Source organism: Quercus lobata, chromosome 3, assembly GCF_001633185.2.
Source record: "Quercus lobata isolate SW786 chromosome 3, ValleyOak3.0 Primary Assembly, whole genome shotgun sequence".
NCBI classification, from domain to species: Eukaryota; Viridiplantae; Streptophyta; class Magnoliopsida; order Fagales; family Fagaceae; genus Quercus; species Quercus lobata.
The window spans coordinates 69,952,329-69,972,400 of NC_044906.1; the positions used below are offsets into that span (position 1 = coordinate 69,952,329).

The window sequence follows — 20,072 nt, forward strand, 5'->3', positions numbered from 1 at the left end:
GATAGCTCTTTATCATCAGACTAAGATACCAATAGGTTTTTGGTATAGGCGGGGATTAAACCCCAGATTTTTTATACAACCATCAGAGACTTTACTAGTTAAGCTAAATGGAATCCACAAACTAACTCCAAGTTAACTTATATACGAATTGTTTATGAATTTTTAGTATGTATCACACGCAGTGTGAATGAGGTGTTGTATATCCCATTGATACAAAATACCACCTCCTTAGTAAGTGGGATATAGTTAATAACTATGATGGCCTTGTAAATTCTGTCGCCTTACCTAATCATTTGTTCTATGTGATTAGAATTTAGAAGGGTTGCATTGGGGTCTATTGTATCAAGTTAGCTCTAATGAAGCTTGATTTCATGTAAAAATATAATATAATTTATATAATATATAAAAGTTGAAGTGTAATATTTATTATTTTTATACTCTTTTTGACTTTTGAGGCACATTAGTGTAGAACTTTGGTCCACCTCAGCTCATTTTAGTATTTAGTCCATTTAATCCACTTTGGTCCATTTTGATTCCAATTCGGTCTATTCAGTTGATTTTGGACTAATTAAGCCTTAAATTGATTCTTTTTGTAAATTGCAATTTCAATTTTTGACTCAAAAATTCAATTTTTTTCCTTAATTTTTGAGTTGAAAAGTATGAAATTTTATTTTATTTGGACCAAACTCTTTAGTTTTGAGCTAAAAAATACAAATAAAATAGACATTAGAAATTAAAGATATGGACCCTTAAAAAGCAATGAAAATAATAAATATTCAAAAGATTGTCTTAAAATTCAAGTTTCAATAATATAGGCATTATACTTACTGTAGGGTCACGTTTTGCAGCCCAAGCCCAAGATGTATGGGATCTTGGACTAGTGAACCCAATACAATAAATTTGTAGAGAGTGGGTCAAAGAGCTAGGCTTTAGTGTATGGCCAACAGTTAATATGGTATTTTTTGACAATCAAGCAAAGATGAACTGAATTTATCTAAGAAGGTTGGTCCTCGGCACAATCCGAGGAGTTCTTTTTTAGTCCTTCTTAGGAGGTCGCCCCCCCCCCCCTTAGATTGCCTCCTGCCCTCCATTTTATACTAGCTTCCCTCCTTCCTCAACGTCCACGTGTAGATTCAGATTCATAGTGCTGATCCTTATCCCATCAACCCCTCTCCAAAGTTGTTGGGAGTGGTTGTAAAGGCTGAAAAACATGGCTCTACTAGGTACAGAGCACTTAATGCAACAATGACAGCTTTCCCTTAGATATTTTCATTTTTCTTGTTATCCTTTTCTATCTTAGTACTTATCCTATTCCATGGAATGACTCGGAGTATCACTTTCAGTAGTAGGCCATTCCCTTTGTCCTTGGCCACCCCTGACCAAGGAGGGGTTCTTCGCATGACTGAAGAAGGGTTCTTCCCATGGCCGAGGAGGGATTCTTCCTTGGACTGGGCCCTTGGCCCAACGTATATATTGGTATGGGCTCCCCGGTCTGTTACCCCCACAATAGCCCCTCGGGATTCTTCTTTTCTTCCCCAAGGGAGGAAAGGAGGATCTCGATGTGATGATAGTTCTTTCGCGCCCATTTTACACTATATCCGATTGTAAGATATTCTTTTAGTTTATCCAAGTCGCGTTCTTGCCGTTTTGGTACACGAAGCGCGCTTTCATTAAGGTCTTTTATGAAGTGACGCAAATCCCATGGTTGAAGACTGCTTTGGAAATTGAGCGAGATTTCAAGTATGCCTCCTATATAAGACACATGGGGGGGGGGGGTGGTCGTTCTTCCTTATTTACAGATTCTTGAGTTTTGCAGGAGTTTCAAGCTCTTAACTCTTCAGACGTTCCTAAAAGCCCCACCAAGGTGGTGGTTGAGGTTTAGGGAGTGAAATGGCCAAGGATAAAGGTGAGGGTGAGGGAACCAAACCCTTTTCAGAAGCCAAGGGCGTCGCCAAGATTCAGGATGACACAGTTAAGGCAAGGGAAGCAGAGGTCAAAGACATTTCTTCCTTTCAACTGGGCAAGAAGGAAGTCTCTCTTCCTTCAGCCAAAATCCGAAGCAGGTGTAGAACGCATCATATTTTTGGTATGACAAAATTTGGATTTCACCCAGCGCCATGTGTCACGTGTGCGCGGAATTGGATTTCTCATCGCTGGTACCATCCATACTTGCTCGATTGCTGCTAGAGCAAGATTGTAGATCTGGCATCTCCGCTTCTTCTTTTTTCTCATCGCCGATACCCTCCATACTTGCTCGATTGCTGCTAGAGCAATACTTGTTCAATTGCTGCTAAAGCAAGATTGTGGATCTGGCGTCTCTGCTTCTTTTTCTGTCTTATCGCCGGTACCATCCATACTTGCTTGATTGCTACTAGGACAAGATTGTGGATTTATCGTTCCCATGGACTGCTTTTTATAGTTAGCTTTTGAAACAAGCTTGCCTAAGCCCTTTTATGTACAATGTACTTCTTCTTTATCTAATAAAAAGATGATTTTATTTTACTTTTTGAACTTTTCCTTTTTTGCAATAATTGTTTTATGAATGGGTGTGTTGGTATTTTTTCTTTCGAATAGTATTTAGAATTGATGTTGTTGATGGTAAAAAGTTGTCACCCTGAATTTATCAAAACTGACGGGCACCCAACCGTTAACTTTAAATAAGTTAACTATATAGGACTAATCAGGAAAATAACTGTGTGCTCTACATTGCGAATAGCGCAACCGCCAAAGGGCATGTAATTTAAAGTAAGCGGTCCGAAGGGATCATCAGGTACTAAGGTTCTCTTTGACATTCACGATGATGTTATAGCGTTAACTTCCCTTAAGCGTCTGGCTCGAAGACTGAGGCATAATTGAATTTAGCTTAAACACTTAGAAAGTTGCTAGTGCGTGTTAATTTCCCCAAAGTAGGAGGTCCGAGGACCCGACATAGCTAAAGTTCTGTTTAATCACTTCAAAAGACTCTGGCGTGTGTTAATTTCCCCAAAGCAGGAGGTCCAAGGACTCGACATAGCTAAGGTTCTGTTCAAGCGCTTCCAAAGATTCCGATGCGTGTTAATTTTCCCAAAGCAGGAGGTCCGAGGACCCGACATAGCTAAGGTTCAGTTTAACCGCTTCAAAAGATTCTGGTGCGTGTTAATTTCCCCAAAGCAGGAGGTCCGAGGACCCGACATAGCTAAGGTTCTGTTTAACCGCTTCAAAAGATTCCGGTGCGTGATAATTTCCCCAAAGCAGGAGGTCCGAGGACCTGACATAGCTAAGGTTTTGTTTAATCTCTTCAAAAGACTCTGGTGCGTGTTAATTTCCCCAAAGCAGGAGGTTCGAGGACCCGACATAGCTAAGGTTCTGTTTAACCGCTTTAAAAGATTCCGGTGCGTGTTAATTTTCCCAAAGCAGGAGGTCCGAAGACCCGACATAGCTAAGGTTCTGTTTAACCACTTCAAAAGATTCTGGTGGGTGTTAATTTCCCCAAAGCAAGAGGTCCGAGGACTCGACATAACTAAGGTTCTGTTTAATCTCTTCAAAGACTCTGGTGCGTGTTAATTTCCCCAAAGCAGGAGGTCCGAGGACCCGACATAGCTAAGGTTCTGTTTAACCACTTCAAAAGACTCTGGTGCGTGTTAATTTCCCCAAAACAGAAGGTTCGAGGACCCGACATAGCTAATGTTCTGTTTAACCGCTTCAAAAAACTTTGGTACGTGTTAATTTTCCCAAAACAGGAGGTCCGAGGACCCGACATAGTTAAGGTTTTGTTTAACCGCTTCAAAAGACTCTAGTGTGTGTTAATTTTCCCAAAGCAGGAAGTCCGAGGACCCGATATAGCTAAGGTTCTGTTTAACCGCTTCAAAATAGAAGTTTTTGCAGGGAAATTGTGCCAACCGATTTTCCACCCAAGCTTTGGTTCTCGGCTTCTTTTTCCAATGGTAATTCGGCGAATCGTGCTACTAGATCTGCGAGAACTAGCCCCTTAACAAGTGTACAGGTCATACACTTGATGTCGGAAGCCCCTAAAACTGTGCCCCATTCAGCAATCCTCCCCGCGTAATCAGTATTCCGAAGTGTAGACCTGAGCGAAAGCTGAGTCACGACAACAATTGTGTGTTCTTGGAAATGATGGGGAAGCTTTTGTGTAGCATGCACCACCGCCAAAATGGTCTCCTCGAGGGACTTTTGCTGATAGGAGCTTGATCCTACCATGATTAATCGTTGCACTTACTAACGCACAAGCTCTTCCCACAGACAACACCAATTGTAAGGTCACGTTTTGCAGCCCAAGCCCAAGATGTATGACATCTTGGACCAGTGAACCCAATACAATAAATTTGTAGAGAGTGGGTCAAAGAGCTAGGTTTTAGTGTATGGCCAACAGTTAATATGGTGTTTTTTGACAATCAAGCAGAGATGAACTAAATTTATCTAAGAAGGTTGGTCCTCGGCACAATCCGAGTTCTTTTTTAGTCCTTCTTGGGAGGTCGCCCCCCCCCCCCCCCCCTTCCTTTTAGATTGCCTCTTGCCCACCATTTTATACTAGCTTCTCTCCTTTCCTCAACGTTCACGTGTAGATTCAGATTCATAGTGCTGATCCTTGTCCCATCAGCCCCTCTTCAAAGTTGTTGGGAATGGTTGTAAAGGCTGAAAAGTATGGTTCTACTAGGTACAAAACACTTAATGCAACAATGGCAGCTTTTCCTTAGATATTTCCATTTTTCCCGTTATCCTTTTCTGTTCTAGTATTTATCCTATTCCATGGAATGACCCAGAGTGTCACTCTCAGTAGTAGGCTGTTCCCTTTGTCCTCGGCAACCCTTGACCGAGGAGGGGTTCTTCCCATGATTGAGGAGGGGTTCTTCCTTGGACTGAGCCCTTGACCCAACATATATATTGGTATGGGCTCTCCGATCTGTTACCCCCCACACTTACATTTAAAAAGAAAAAAGAAAAAAAAAAAATCTACAATTCTAAACAATAATTTAAACTTACTTTAATATGGAATGTGGGTGAACTTAAAAAAAATATATAAATATATAAATAAATATATATTTGATATTTCAAATTAGTAAACCGATTATGGTATTTTTTTTTTTTTTTTTAAATCCTTTAATAATGTCTTCTCCATTTATATATAACAATATTATAATTATGTAATTCAATTTTTTTTATTAAATTACATTTTTCATATATATATATATATATATATATCACTATGTATTGTTGCTAAATGCAAAATACATTATATGTTCCAAACTTACAAAAATTGAAAATTAAATAACACATGCACTATTTAACCTACAAATTTTATATTATATTATTATAAAATAATTATATTACATTTTCCAACGGATCATGTGCATTTCCGATCAGTAATAATAATAATACCACCTCCTTGTTAACAGACCGTGCATCACATATTTTACTATCATCTCTTCCCTCACCAGCTTAAGGTCTCATATGATGCAAGTGCCATATACCATAAATGAAATAATGACAATTAAAAAAAAAAAAAAATTCATATTCAGACAATTGCAAAGAGATATAGTTAATTGTAACATCCAAGGATTTCCTATTGGTTAAATGTGATGAAGCTTGGCCTCCTGTTGATCATTGAATCAGCCCAAAAATAAGATTTGTGCATCGTATGGTAAAAGATATGCAAGATTATGCTGCTGCAGGGACTCACCTTGTTGCCTGAAATTAAGCTGGGAGGAGATGAAGAAAAACATATTGCAAAATCCGTCTTATAAGTCCTCTGTGCACTGCACTCCATTAACTATTCTACAATTTCATCTTATCCAATCAATTTAGAAATGAAAAGATTGGAGATCATGTAGATCAAAGGGAACACCAAACAGTCCTACAAACTCACAACAAACAGGAAGCAGAACAAATTTAAGGACACACACCAAAATTTTAAAAAATCAAAGAGGGAAAAAAATCCTTGAACGTTCATTCATTAAAATATCAATAATGCACAGTCAACTATATGGAAGGAAAATACTTATATTTTCATGTACAAAAGAATGCACGGAAATATAGAATCGCAATAGAATACTGCTGCTTACACTAGTTTACATACAACAATTACAGCCTCAACCCAAGCTAGTCTTGTCTTCAACCGATTTCTCCTTCTTCTTTCCATTATCCTCTCTTTCTATATGGCAGTTGGAAAGGTGGGCCTTCATCAAAATTATGGCCTCAATGTGTGAAAAATCAGATCTAATAAAAGATAACTTACAGCTTTTGCCTGAGAGTGGCAAAATTTCATGTTATTTGTTGCCCACTGCTCTCCATGTTCACGAGAAAAACTAAGTTATCTGTTCTTCTTTCAATCGTAAACGTGCTATAGGCTGTTGTTCATTGTTCCCAAGACCCATATTGTTAATTAAGGAATGCTTCTCAGGCAGAACTTTGTCTGGTTTTGACTGTGATGCAATGCTGTTGGCTGTGTTGTGGCTGCTAGTTTTAGCAGCTGGTATGTCATGATTATGTTTGCCCTCATATGTTGTAATGACAGCTTTAGGATCTGATGAAGCCCTCTCAACGTGTTTGCGGACATTGCATCCTACGGTTGTGCATTTATAATAGCTTCTGCAGATCAGAAAAAAGATGCATGAGGAATTTCTGGATAAACAATCCAGGCAGCAAAGAAATAACACAATCATTAAGGATAAATTAATTAGGTACAACAGAAACACACTTCACATCAACATAATACAAAAAAGCAACTAAAGAGCTCTCATGAAACAAAAACAACATACTCTAGAAGAATCCAAATTGTTGTTTTCCTACCTATTTAGGTAAATGATTTGGTTGAGACATTGATCTGAGTCCCTTAGGATGAGGTGATGCACATAGTTTGCAGTTTACACATACATCAATGGGGATTAAACTCAAATGGGCCAAGAATAAATACCCAAGCGTACACAACAATAATCAAGCCTTATTCTCAACTCCCAAAAATTTTTGGGTTGGCTATGGATCCTCAACACACACACACGCACACGCACACCAAACAAGCATGAATAATAACAGTAATATAAATTTATGGCTAAGAGTTCTGAAATGTTAGGGAGTGGAGTTTAAGAAAGCAATCATAAGATCTCTCCCTCCCCCACCCCCAACCGCCCCTAACTCCCTCTCTTCTCCCCTTCCTACCACTGGCAGTCCCACATATTCCTTCTCTCTCTACCTATTTTTTTTTTAAGAAAGCAATCATAAGAGTTGATGAAAGAGAGGCACAGTGATATAAACTTGTGGCTCGGAAGTGTTAGGGGGTGGCTGAAAGCTTGAATAAATTATAAAAACCATTTTTTTCTCACTGACAATTTTTAACAGAACATCTATATTATCAATTTATAATCATCTTCAGAAGGATGGTGTGCACAGATCTTAGAATCAGCAAACACTAGAGTTCTATCAAGAGATAGCAATTAAAGATAAGATAAGTAATATTACCTTGGATAAGGATTTCCTTTGACAACTTTCTGTCCATATTTGCGCCACCTATACCCATCATCTAAAAGATCCACTTCACTAGTTGTCTGCACAATGATCCTAGGCTCTGTGACAGTCCTATGTGAAGAAGCTGGCTCTGAAACCCTGACCTCTGTACTCCTGCACAAGGAACAAAGATCTTTTAGAAATTAAAACAATTGCCAGTTAGGCAGAAGCAGATCGATATTTAGATTTTTAAAGAGAGTTAGACTTACTGTCTCTTTGCTTCAGGTTCATCTTCATCTTTTTCATCTACTCCAGTTTCAGCATCACCCACTTCCTCGCTGTCACTTGTACCAGATAAGTGTTCAGGTGTAGCTTGGCTCGATTCCTGATCCTTCTTTGACATTAAATAAAGACCTGTCCCTTCTTTCAATTTGTTCAAATTCCCACTTTGAACTTGGCTAGCAAAGTCTGGATTTCCCTGATTAGAATTTCCAGTATCTTTTGCACGCTTTTGAGGTGGTTGATGGTTGTGCTGCCCCTTGTAAATTATTTCAGTTACTTGGCCATCAAGAGAGCGCTCAACCTTTTTCTTGACGGGACAACCTAAAAATGTGCATTTGTAATAGCTTCGAGGAAATTCACTACCTTTCACTTGCTTCTGCCCATATTTCCGCCAGTTGTAGCCATCGTCAGCAGGCTTATCAACAGCAAATGCAGAAGGTTGGGATCTCTGATCAAAATGAGAGAAATCAGATGATTGATTCACAACACCAGAGTCTGGTATCGAGGGTGGCACCTGCTGATGTGCAGTTGTAGTGGTAGTAAAGGCTGGAAGCTGTGTTAATGATGTAGCAGGTGCTGCTGATACTGAAGATGAATAATCAGCTTGAATATGCACATGGGTATGAGCTTGGGCAGCCTGAGCTGTGACTTGAGCCAGAGCTTGCTGGTGTGTCATCCCAAAGGGTCCCTACTCGTCTCATGAATCACAAAAATAAGAAGCCACTACGAGAATGAGTTTTGACTTCTAAATAGTAATATATTTGGAATGATCAGAGGTTATAAAGCACAATCTAAGAAGCACATACTTCAAAATGGCCAAAGGAACTTGTATTTGAAATGTATCTGGTATGGAGGTGTATTGGATAGGTATCAAAAAATAAGAAAATTCTCCTTTTTTTTCCACAATAAAGTTGGGATACAGCTTAGGATATGCTTGGATATGGGATGACTACATTTGGGGATGAAAAGTGAACTTTCTAAAGGACAAAAAGAAAGAAGGAATCCAAAAGTAGAATACAAGATCCAGTATTTTAGACAGATAAAAACCTTCAAATTTCTACAAATATCAGGCATGGATCATGGGCCATGTGTTCTTTTTAAATTTATAAATTTTAAATTAGCTTGATTATCTTATGCCTTTTTTATTGATGAGTTACACAAGCAGCCAGTGGCAATTTTTATTCCTTTTGATCTTCATTTATCTTTTAAACTAAAAATTAGCAGAATACATGCTTTAAAAATTATATATTAATTAATTAATGGGTCCCTATAAGAACATATCCTCGATATTTCCAAAATTGCAGTATCATTATATCTGTATCATGTTGTACCTTTATACCATATCCATGCCGGTTCTTTATACAACAAATTAAAAGGCTTCATCATGAAAAAGTTTTTATTTTTTATTTTTAAGAAAAATAGATTTATCCTTATTCAAAATGCATTAATATAAGGGTTTTACTAATGTATGCCCTTAGGCATACATTAATAAACCATTTTAGGAAACTTTTTATGGAAAAATGAAAAAGTGACTAACTTTTTTTAACATCTTTTTCAATTTCCCATAAAAAGTTTCCTAAAATAAACTAGACCCTTAATATAAACCATACAAACCTCTTACCCATGAATAACTTCACAAACATTCATTTAAATTCATATGTTGTTCTTTTTTGGTAAGGGTTAGGCATTGATGATTCTAAAGAAAATATCTTAATCCTTAGAAAGCAAAATCAATATAAGCCTAACTATCACTCGTAGTCTCAAATATCAGTAGAATATATTGGAAGTTAGTCTCGTCAACTTAAGTTGGAGTGCTTATCTTGGGAGTTGAAAAAAAAATTTATACCATTCACTAAATTAATGAACATGTTTATTACCTAAGAATTCAAATTCTATTCAGATTCCATATCAAATCCTCCGATGTACACCTTCAATAGGATCTTTGCACAGAATGAAAGGCTATGGTAAAGTAGCAAAATTAGGATTTCAAGGACATATTAGAGACCCCCATTACAATGTCACGTATGCATATGAAGCAAAAACAAAATAATCCAATTTTAATTTGGACATGGAAATATGACTCCAACATCTGTTAGATTTATACATTGCAGTGCATTTCAGTCCTGATTTCAATCAGTGTAACTGTTTTACAGCACGAGTTAAAAGTGCTTAAGTTAGCAGCATGTGCTAAAGGTGTTTAGGCAATAGGTAATAACTGTTTCAGTTATGCACCTGAGATTATTAGAGTCTAGAGAATATTTTAGATAATTAGTTAGGTTAATCAATTATAGGATTAGTTCAATCAGTTCATAGACTTTTGTGTATAAATAGGTCTTTTGAGCCTCTGAAGCAATTAATTCTGAGTTTTCTTTTTCTTTTTTTGGGTAAAAGCTGAGCTTTAATTCAATTCCTTCTAAATTCTCTCTCTCTCTCTCTCTCTCTCTCTCTCTCTCTCTCATCTTCTTCTACAACTTGTCAAGGTATTAGAGCTAGAATAGGGCCAGCTACAAAGTGATTTCGATCAACACAATGGACCAAAAATTGTCGGACTGACTCAATTAAAAAATGGTCACAAAAACTAACTATTTTTGGATTCCTTCCATTTTCCTCTAGCAAATTCAGGTAAACTCTACTCCTAACTATTCATAGTTTTAATAAGGAAATAACTTGAGTTCAGTGCTCCAATGCATTGGACCCGATACGATGTAGACCTGTTCACATCGTGTCAGGCCCAGCGCACAAGAGCATTGAACCCAAGCTTTTACCCTTTATTTTAAAGGGTTCAGATTTTTCCATCTCATAATTATTTAAACAAAATTTGATTATTATACCACTATTTTGATTTTCCAATTTAAGATGTTGATGATGTGACAAAATCTGAACCATTCATTTAATTATGAATGGATAGGATTTTATGAACTGATTAACGAATTGATTATCCTAGACAATAATATATAATAATAATAATAATAAAAATCCAATCCATTTCCCAAGATATCAAATTCCAAGAAGTTCAAATTTTCTCGGCAAACAAACAGGAAAAAGTAACAAACATACTAAAAAAGTACAAAGAACAACAAAAACCATTTCTACAAAACCAAATAACTTTCCCAAAGTACCCAACGAAAGTTAACTAAATTACACAAACTGCCACAAGCCAAAAAAAAAAAAAACCCAAAAACACTGAGAATACCTGACCCGGCGAGTCAAGGAAGCCAGCGGGGCTGAGTCCCGGCGGAACTGTGAAAATCGACGACGGCGATATCGCCAAACCCGTCGGCCGGTTCTGCTGAAACCGGAACTCTTCCTCTCCACCGCCGCCGGAGAAGGACTTGTCATCGTCTTTTCCACCGCCACCACCACCTCCAGCATCTTCAACAGCCATAGGAGGCGGCAAACTCTGCCGCTGAGCGGCCGGAGAAGTCATAGCTCCGGCGAGGAGCTGAGAGAAAGACTTGCAGTCATCGTTGTCGTTAAAAAAGCTGGAAACAAGAGTCATGGGCCCCGGGCTAAAGCCCAGCCCACTAAGGCCTAAACCCGACCCACTACTATTCCCGCCGCCACCACCGCCGCCGCCGCCGCCGTTGAATAACGTTTCCATCGAAGTTCGCGGCGGAAGAGTTATCGTGGGGCGTAACGAAGAAGAAGAAGACGCCGTTAGTTTTAATGGTAAAGATGAAGAAGAAGAAGAAAACGACGTCGTTGACGGTAGTGGTGGCTCTTCTTCTCTCTCTCCCATTTGATTTTTTCCAACAAAAATAAACAACCTCAAACAACAACAACTTTAAAATCTCAGAACTCTATCATATCATATGTGTCTGTGTTTTTTTTTTTTTTTTTGGGGAAAAAGTTCTTTGCTTTTTTGGATCTGAATTTCAGCAAAAAGTCCACGCCGCAGATACGGAAAAAAAAAATGCCCTTTTATAATTTTTTTTTTTTTTTAAAAAAAAATAGTTTCAATCTAATTGGTTATTTAACAAATGGACTTACTAGAAGGAAAAAATAAAATAAAAAATAAAAAAGGAGTGAGTGAAATGACGGATTAGTCCTCGGAGACTTTATGGGAAGGGAAAGTTGATGTGAAATTGCCATGTGTAGAAATGGTATGGCAGCACGAAGCTGGTGAGTTTATTGGTGATGAAGTCTATGATGTGGCAAAAAATTGTTGGGCAAGTTATAATATATATATACACTATATTAGTTGTATTATTATTTTTTTAAATGGTTATAATAGCTTGTGAGTTGTCACCCTTTGCCTATTGTTTGAGATTTGTTTTTGTTTTTGTTTTTGTTTTTTAATGAATAATGTTAGAGATACAAATTATTTTACAAAATATTTTACAAACTGTTGATATAGTGAGTAATTATTAGTAAATGAAAAAGTGATATTAAGGGTGGGTCTAGATGAAAACCAATAAGATGTTGGTCGCATTAATATTTTGTAAAAATATTGTAAAATAGTTTGTGACTATAATATTACTCTTTTTATTATTATTGATTTATTGTTTTCTTTATAGCTAAAAGTCACAAAGTGAGGAAAGTAGATGAGTAAAAATTCAATCTTGTAATTATTTGAATATCTTATGGAAGTGTGTAATTTTAGGTAACCAGCCTTGTTTGCTTTTAAATGTGTACGAATAAAATTTATAAAAAGCATATTTTCTAAATACTTTAACTCCCTCTCTTTTGGATTAAGATCCTCTGAGATTTTAAGATATTACTTTTTGGGGCAAAACTTACGCAAACAATGCTATCTTTTTTTAAATATTATTGGTTAATCTAATCACACAATTGAATTTAACGAGAGAATATTACGTGTGCCATTTAAAGTGTTTTATCTAAGTTTTGTCGTACTTTTTTTTTTTTTTTTTTCTAATTCTAAAACAAAGTGGGTGGACCATGTGAGCTAGTTTGATGCGTGGGGCAAAGGGCTTGTAGTACTCCCTTTTCTTGATCTAGCATTTTCTTCTCGTCGGTAGTGAATAACCTACTCAAAAAAGAGGCAGGCCTGCACGCCTTATTTGAGACTACTAAGCATAAACATTCACCTATTAAGGATATGGTTTTTCTTTTTGTGGACAATGGACAATGGACAAATGCCAAAAAAAAAAAAAAAAGGTGATATGAGGCACATTGGTATGGTGTCAATTGCTAATCCTCCTATTCTTAAGTAACTAATTACTATTTGTTCTAGTAACTAGTAGAGTTTATTTATTTATTTATTTAAATCTCAATGCGTACCTTGGTTTGATGTATTCAAATCATTTTATGATAAAGAAGTGAAGAATTTTATAGGGCATCAAATTTTGAGTCTTTGCTGTCATAGTTTATAAGAGACAACGACTGTAAATGTAGGCATGATTCTAGGAACATGATTAATATACGGGTTGATTGTTTTTTTGGGTAAATCAAGCTGAAGTCATTCTTGCTTTTTCTTGACCTTTCCAAATTGAACTGTATGGTTTCTCAAAAAAAAAAGAAAAAGAAAAAGAACTGTATCTATTAAAAATATGATCAAGCTAAGCAAGTGTTAGATGAAGTGAAGCTATATCAATATGGGTTAGTATTAACTAAGAAAATCAAATTTTACCAATGTTTTTAAAAACAAAAATTTGTGAAGGTAACATTTCACAATAAACAAGAACTACTTAAAAATATTCATATCCAGCAAATTTTTTGTAAGCAAAATTTCAAAACCCTTTCAACAAACATGGTTGCTGGTAGAGGAGCAGATCTCAAGGACAAATCAATTACTATATAAAAGACATGTTGAGTTTAATGAATAAAAATTTGTGCTTCATTCCAAAATAGAACATTTAATTATATGTTTAGCAAAAAAAAGAAGTGTTAATTATATAAGTATGGAGCTCAATACCCTTATATTAAACAATCACAATCACAAAGTTCGCACATGTCAGAACTCAAAGGACCACAAAATATCTGGTGAACTATTTTTTTGTCATTGTTGGGCAAACTATAAAAGCCAAAACTCGTGCCATGACTAAAGGCATAGTGGACATAATCAAAATGTCTTTGTGAATATACATGGGGAAAATATATATATATCGTGTTTTAATAATAAAAAAATAGGGATACGACAAATATTATTTGGACAGAAATATAAAGGATCTTTCTCACATTTCGTGTACCAAAAAAAAAATAAAAAAAAAAATAAAAATCAAGTAACACTATTTAAATAGACTAATCAAGAAGTTAGATCGAGGGGTGAGGATTTTGAGTGAGCAATGTCGTTTTCCTATGATGGAAGGATGTGCTAAACAAGTAATAACCTCATAAGATTGGACCACTAGGTCTAGTACACGAATCCTTCATTTTTTTTAAGGTGTTTTTTAGTTGTTGAAAATTTTAGAAAAATACTATACGATATCATTTAATAGTAGGTTGACAATAAGAATGGAGCAAGTCTTAGGTCTAGCGATCTTGTGTAATGGACATAATAGAATACAAACATATAACAAGTGTTAGATACGTGTAAGCATCCTATTGATCGAGTCCAGTTTACAGGAGTACACGACTTAAGTCGTGTCTATAAGAATGTAGCAGATAAATGGAATGAACATGTTAACATTGTCATAACTCTTAGTAGAGTATTCGCATCAGTTTGTGTAAAAATTCATGTCTATTTTAGCATAAAAATTTACTTTGTTTATTTTACATACTCACTTTTTAAAACTCCATATATCAGATTATCTATTTTACATTACATTTAATTAAAATATCAATTTCTCTTGACGCTTTTTAATTGTTTCTCTTTCTTCACGCACAACAATCACCACCCACTCTTTAGCAAAACCCAAGAAAGAATAAAAAACTAAATGCAAAATGAATAGTGTCAGTGTAAATTTACGTAATTACTATAACAAATTTGTAAATTTACATAATTATACACTGATTAATATGAATGCTTTTTAACAGTCAAATGTATAAAATATAATTTTCAAGTGAATGATCTCCCCATATATATTATGTAAAGTACATTTTAACCCAAAACAAAAATATTACATAAAAGATTAATGTGAGTATCCAAAGTCATATGGTGGCCTTGGGAAAGTGGCAACAAAATAGGACCAAGATTTGGGTGTGACTAGGACTAGGACCATCCTAAATAAGCTGCCAAAAAAACAGTACCAAACAAATAAAAAGTAAAGGCAAGCTTTGATGAAAATTGTATCGTATCATCGTCGGCAAAATAGCAAGCACACAATGTATGTATCTCTTTAAAGAAGAAGACAATGCCAACGTGGTGCCTTTACACCGACACTTTTGGTGTCTAGCCCAAAACCACCCTCACAATGTTACACATTTTACTATTTTAGTGATTTAAATGATTAGCAAGGTGCATAATATGCAAGGACATCATGGTAAAGGACTATACTTAATTTTTTTTTTTTTGGAGAAAATACTTAATTTTTAAATTGAGTTTAATACTAATATATATTTGTGTCATTGGGGTATGTAGCTGTCGCCTGTCGACCCCAAGTGGTAATTGCAATATAAGTGTTCGGTTGTCCATTGATGGCAACCTGCAGTGTTCGTGCTGTGCACGTTGGGTCACATAGTCCTTGTGTGGGCCAAGGAAGACAATAGAGAGAGATAAAGTTTCAACTTATTTTTTTGTCTTTGAGCGACTTTTTGACGTTTATTTCGGATGATAGTTTTTTATTATCAGACAAATACAATAATCAGTTTTGGTGTAAGTAGAGACCCTAAATCTTTTATTCAATCATTAGAGACTTTACAAATTAAGTTAATTGAAACTTAATTATGAATCTGTCCAATAAGTCAGCCCTTTATCAACTTAGGTAAAGGGGGCATGAGGCTCCATAATTGTATTTATTTCTTTTTATTATTTTATATTTTTTTTTAGAAAATTTCAACCTATGACGTCTGCATGACGATAGTTCTTTATCATCAGACTAAGACACCAATCAACTTTTAGTTTAACGAGAATTGAATCCCAAATCTCTTATTTAATCATTCGAGACTTTACCAGTTAAATTAATTAGAACCCATTTATTTTTATTGATTTGAAGTGTTCCAAACGTGTTAATAGATGCCCATTGATTTAAAAAATATTTTTAAAACCTCTTTACAGAAAATTCAATTTTATATATTTTTCAGTAGTATTAAAATTTATATAAAATGGTCAATTCATAAATGTAGGCACCCGTTAACTTGAGCCAATAAAAAAAAATTAAAAAAAAAAAAAAAAATCCTACTGCTATCCGAACCCTGTACCCCTACCCTTCAGCCCAGTCCATAAATGTTTTGTTATTTTCCTTAGGCCAATATAAGTGGCTCATGCAAAAATAATAACACCAAGATGGGTAAGTTGTGGCCATTAGTAGGTTTTACATTTAACATTTAATTTGTGAGAAATTTATTTGTGAAAATTTCCTAGACATACCACATTACCAGTTCACCACCAGGTATCAGTCTATCACCAACAACAACAAGTGTTGATGTGAGTATGCCCGAGTCACCATCTTGAACTTGGATCTAAGAACTAAGAACTAAGCTCATCTAAACACAACATGTGGCAAGACAACAAAAATAACCGATCACAACAATTCGTTTAATCACTAGAATCGTAAATGAATTGAGTTGTTTATAAATTGTATGAATTTGACTAAAAAGAAAAAGTATTTATATTTTTCTATTTGGTTACTGACTATATAACGTTAAGTTTTCCCATCATTGCTTCATATGAGAGGAAAATCTTAAGTGAAATGATAAGACACATGAAAGCTACTGAGACCAAAAGGGAAAATGGGGAAATATTAGATGCAGTCAAATAACGTTGTTGAGTTGTTGGGTTGATCACACATGGAATGATTTGGTTTACTTTTCTTGACCTACCTTGTTTTGCCTATTTTCAATGAGATGTGAAAATGCCTCAGATCATTTATAGGTGAGGGTTTAAGGGATATGTTAGTGATCAAAATGACAAGTGTCTCATATGACCTTGAGACACATGTCATTCAACAAGGAAAACATTTGTAGAATCATGATTAATTTGAGACGTGAATTTTAAACATGTGTATACACAATGTTGTATTTGCCTCAATTTCCTTCAAACCATTTTCTAAAAAAAAAATAAAAATAAAAAACTTCAAACCACATTCCTCCTCATATTCCTTCAAAACATAATCCCCATGGTTAGATTAAGATAAACACACTTTGCCAAGTCCATGAATTGAATGTGCCAAAATTGGCTTTAAAAGAAGGCATCTAACATGTTTTATAACGAATAGAAATCATTTATTTCACTTCCATATTCCACTTTATATTTCATCCATTGTAGTATATTGTGTGTTTGCTTCCTCTCTCTCTCTCTCTCTCTCTTTTCTTTTCTTTTTTTTCCTATTTAAACTATGGTTATTTTATAAAGAAAAAATTGTGCTTGGTAAAGTATAAAGTTGAATACAAAAAGTGTATTTTATTAACATTGTTAGAATTATGAAATAATTATATTGTATTTCTTGAGAATAAACAGTACAACGCCTTTAAATAGGAAGACATACGAGTGCATTGTAAAAAACCTAAAGTGGGGTTAAACTCTAGTAGGATAAATTGAGTAGTTAATATAATATTAAGATTAGGGACACTACTTAACTCAAAAACTTAAGTTTATGAGTTTGGGTCTAACTATGTTATATAACTATATTAATCACTCTCTCTTTTCATTATTATTCAATGTGAGCCTTCACATACATGTGTATACTTAACAATTTATCCCTCATGTGTGAGTTTTTTCCTCTAGCCTCTAACAATTCCTACTAGCTCCCCTTGCCTATGGCCTTTTTCCATCGTCATCACTTCATTCATGAGCCTTTCATAAGCCATTCGTAGGGACCATGTATTAATCCCACATGCTTATCAATGGAAACCAACTTGCACGTTCATGTCCATGGGAACTTCACACTGCACCATTATTAGAACCATTGGTAATACTCATTTGTGGGGCATTTTTCTAACAAGATTATTTGTATGGGCTTTATGAGCTTGCTTCGTGTGATTCATATTTATGAGGGCTCCAAGTATGTGTGTCTCGTCCTTACTCCAACTATGAAAGGGACTCATCATTCCTCCATTTGCGAAAGAGACCTTAAACATCTTGCCACACACTACAATGGGCTCCAATGCCACTTGTTAAAGAGAGAACATTTGAATTAAATGATGTCCCTATATGTTATTTAAGTATCATAAACTATTCGATTTAAGGTTCCGAGGTGTTAATCTCCCAACAATATACACTAACAAACATCATGTAATCCCCCTCAAAACAAACAAAAAAAAACAAACAAACATCATCTAATTTGTTATCTAGTTCAATCTTCAACCATAGTGCCTGTTTGAACATTGAAAATACCAGTAAAAACAAGAGAGGGAGATAAAAAGTCTTGAACAGTAACATAAGCTTCTAGGCCATGGGCTTAACAAATTCTTAAAAAAGGGACATAAGATTGTTCATTATTGATAAAATTTTGTCTTACTCTAATTTTTTGGCCTTGTGCATCATCAATTTCCCTTTCTTGCTTAATTTATGTAGTCTAACCATAAGGTGAGCCCACGTTCTTTCAAGTGATTGGAGGGTAATAAAAAATGTCAAGCTCAAAATTTTTCAAATTTAAAGATTAGTTTGGTAAAATTGATATGCTTTGACTTTAAAACAAGATGTTATAAATCCATTCTTCATATAATAATAGGTTAAATGAAGTTGTTTTGAGTTTATTAGCATATTCATAAATCATAACAATAATTCCAAATTGGTATGTATATAATATTTCGTTTGAGTTAACAAATTCAAACGATCAACATTAATATTTATAACTTTGATCATGACATCTTGACCTCCATAGAAGATAAGATAGTCTCTGAGTTACTTTACCAATCAAAACCAATGGTACTCCATAAAACGTGTTTCATGTGAAAATCATTAATAGAAGTACAGCATGATAATTAGGTACTCAATTACACGTGACCATGAAAATAATACTTAATTTGTTTATCATAAACTTGTGAGTTGTTGGTTAACTCACATGTCTTTAAACTTTTAATGAGAGATTTAAGAAGATTGAAAAAAACTCATTGATATCTTGATAAATTGATAAAAAGAAACCTATAAAATCAAATCCAACCTTATAAGAATGGTGGAATTTAGACAATGTCAAAAATCTCACGGGTTTCTTTGACCCCTCATAAAATGATAGGCTCCAATTCAATTCAATGGCTCTCCTTTTGAAGATGTGCTTAACTTTTCTTTTTATGTAGATACTTTGAAAATGAAAAAAAAAAATATGATTTTGTATAAACACTGAATTATTATCCAATGTAAAAAGGAGAAAATTTTAGTCTACATATATTAAGCTTCATCCAAAAAGTTAACAATTATGAATTGACTAAAATGATGCCTGTGATCTTCATCTTTTCTTCTCGTTCTTATAAAATATCAAACACTCAAATTTGTAGACTTATTTTACATAAGATGGAGGGAAAAAGTGTGAGTTTTTAGTGTCTAAGTATCATAGCAAAAGTTAGAATTTTTTTAAGGCTACAATACTTTTTAACCCCTTTGGTATGGATCCCTTAACTATGAAACTTATAATTTACACTATCGAATATTACAATCTGTTAGCATTTGTCATTAACCATCCCAAAATGTGGTCATCTTTGGTCAGGTTAACGGAAACAATGGAAGACTATAATAGAAGATGATGCATGTTGACATTGTTATAATAGTTGTGGGTTATGAGTTTTGGCTAAATCAATCGGAAACGTCTTTTGTCATCAAATAAGAAACACGAAAACAAATCTCTCAAAAGGAAATTAATTGTTGTTTAGACAGGATGGTAAAACACAATCATCATAAAATGGATACAAAAGTTCATTTTAATTTTTTTTTTTTAATAAGAGTTTAAATTATAAGTTTCTACAATTGAGATAGTAATCCTAAACTTGGAGGACATAAAATATAAGCAAAAATATACTTTACATCCTATGACTTTGATCAATCACCATTTTAGTCCATTTAGTTTTTTTTTTTAAAAATCATTTTAGTCCATTAACTTTAATGTCACAATCACTTTAGTCCTTCAGTCCATTGTCGTTAAAAAGTTTTTGTCAACTCCCTTAAGAGTTAAAACAATTTCATTTCTCATATTTTATTAATTTATTTAAACAAAAAAATCATCTTTTAAATTAGCAAATTAAAATGACAAATGTTCAAATTTAATGGAGTAAAATAAAAACTTTTAAACTTCTTTTTTTGAGGGGAAAAAAAACTTTTAAACTTAGTGGATTAAATTGACACTTGATTAAAGTTATAAGAT

The 20,072-nt window shown here is 34.7% G+C and overlaps 1 protein-coding gene across 2 annotated transcripts; it reads right to left on the reverse strand.

The window, feature by feature from the left end:
* Nucleotides 1-5,921: 5,921 nt before the first annotated feature.
* Nucleotides 5,922-11,601, reverse strand: LOC115978809 (probable WRKY transcription factor 3). 2 transcript variants are annotated; one of them, XM_031100682.1, is made up of 4 exons: nucleotides 10,913-11,601; nucleotides 7,707-8,407; nucleotides 7,453-7,611; nucleotides 5,922-6,585 (listed from the first exon to the last, which is right to left on the reverse strand). In XM_031100682.1, the coding sequence occupies exons 1-4, from the start codon at nucleotides 11,456-11,458 to the stop codon at nucleotides 6,303-6,305; spliced, it is 1,689 nt and encodes a 562-aa protein (XP_030956542.1). In that variant the 5' UTR covers nucleotides 11,459-11,601; the 3' UTR covers nucleotides 5,922-6,302. The 2 variants fall into 2 exon arrangements, with proteins under 2 accessions (XP_030956542.1, XP_030956543.1); XM_031100683.1 differs by having other exon boundaries at nucleotides 7,707-8,442; nucleotides 10,913-11,002.
* Nucleotides 11,602-20,072: the final 8,471 nt, after the last annotated feature.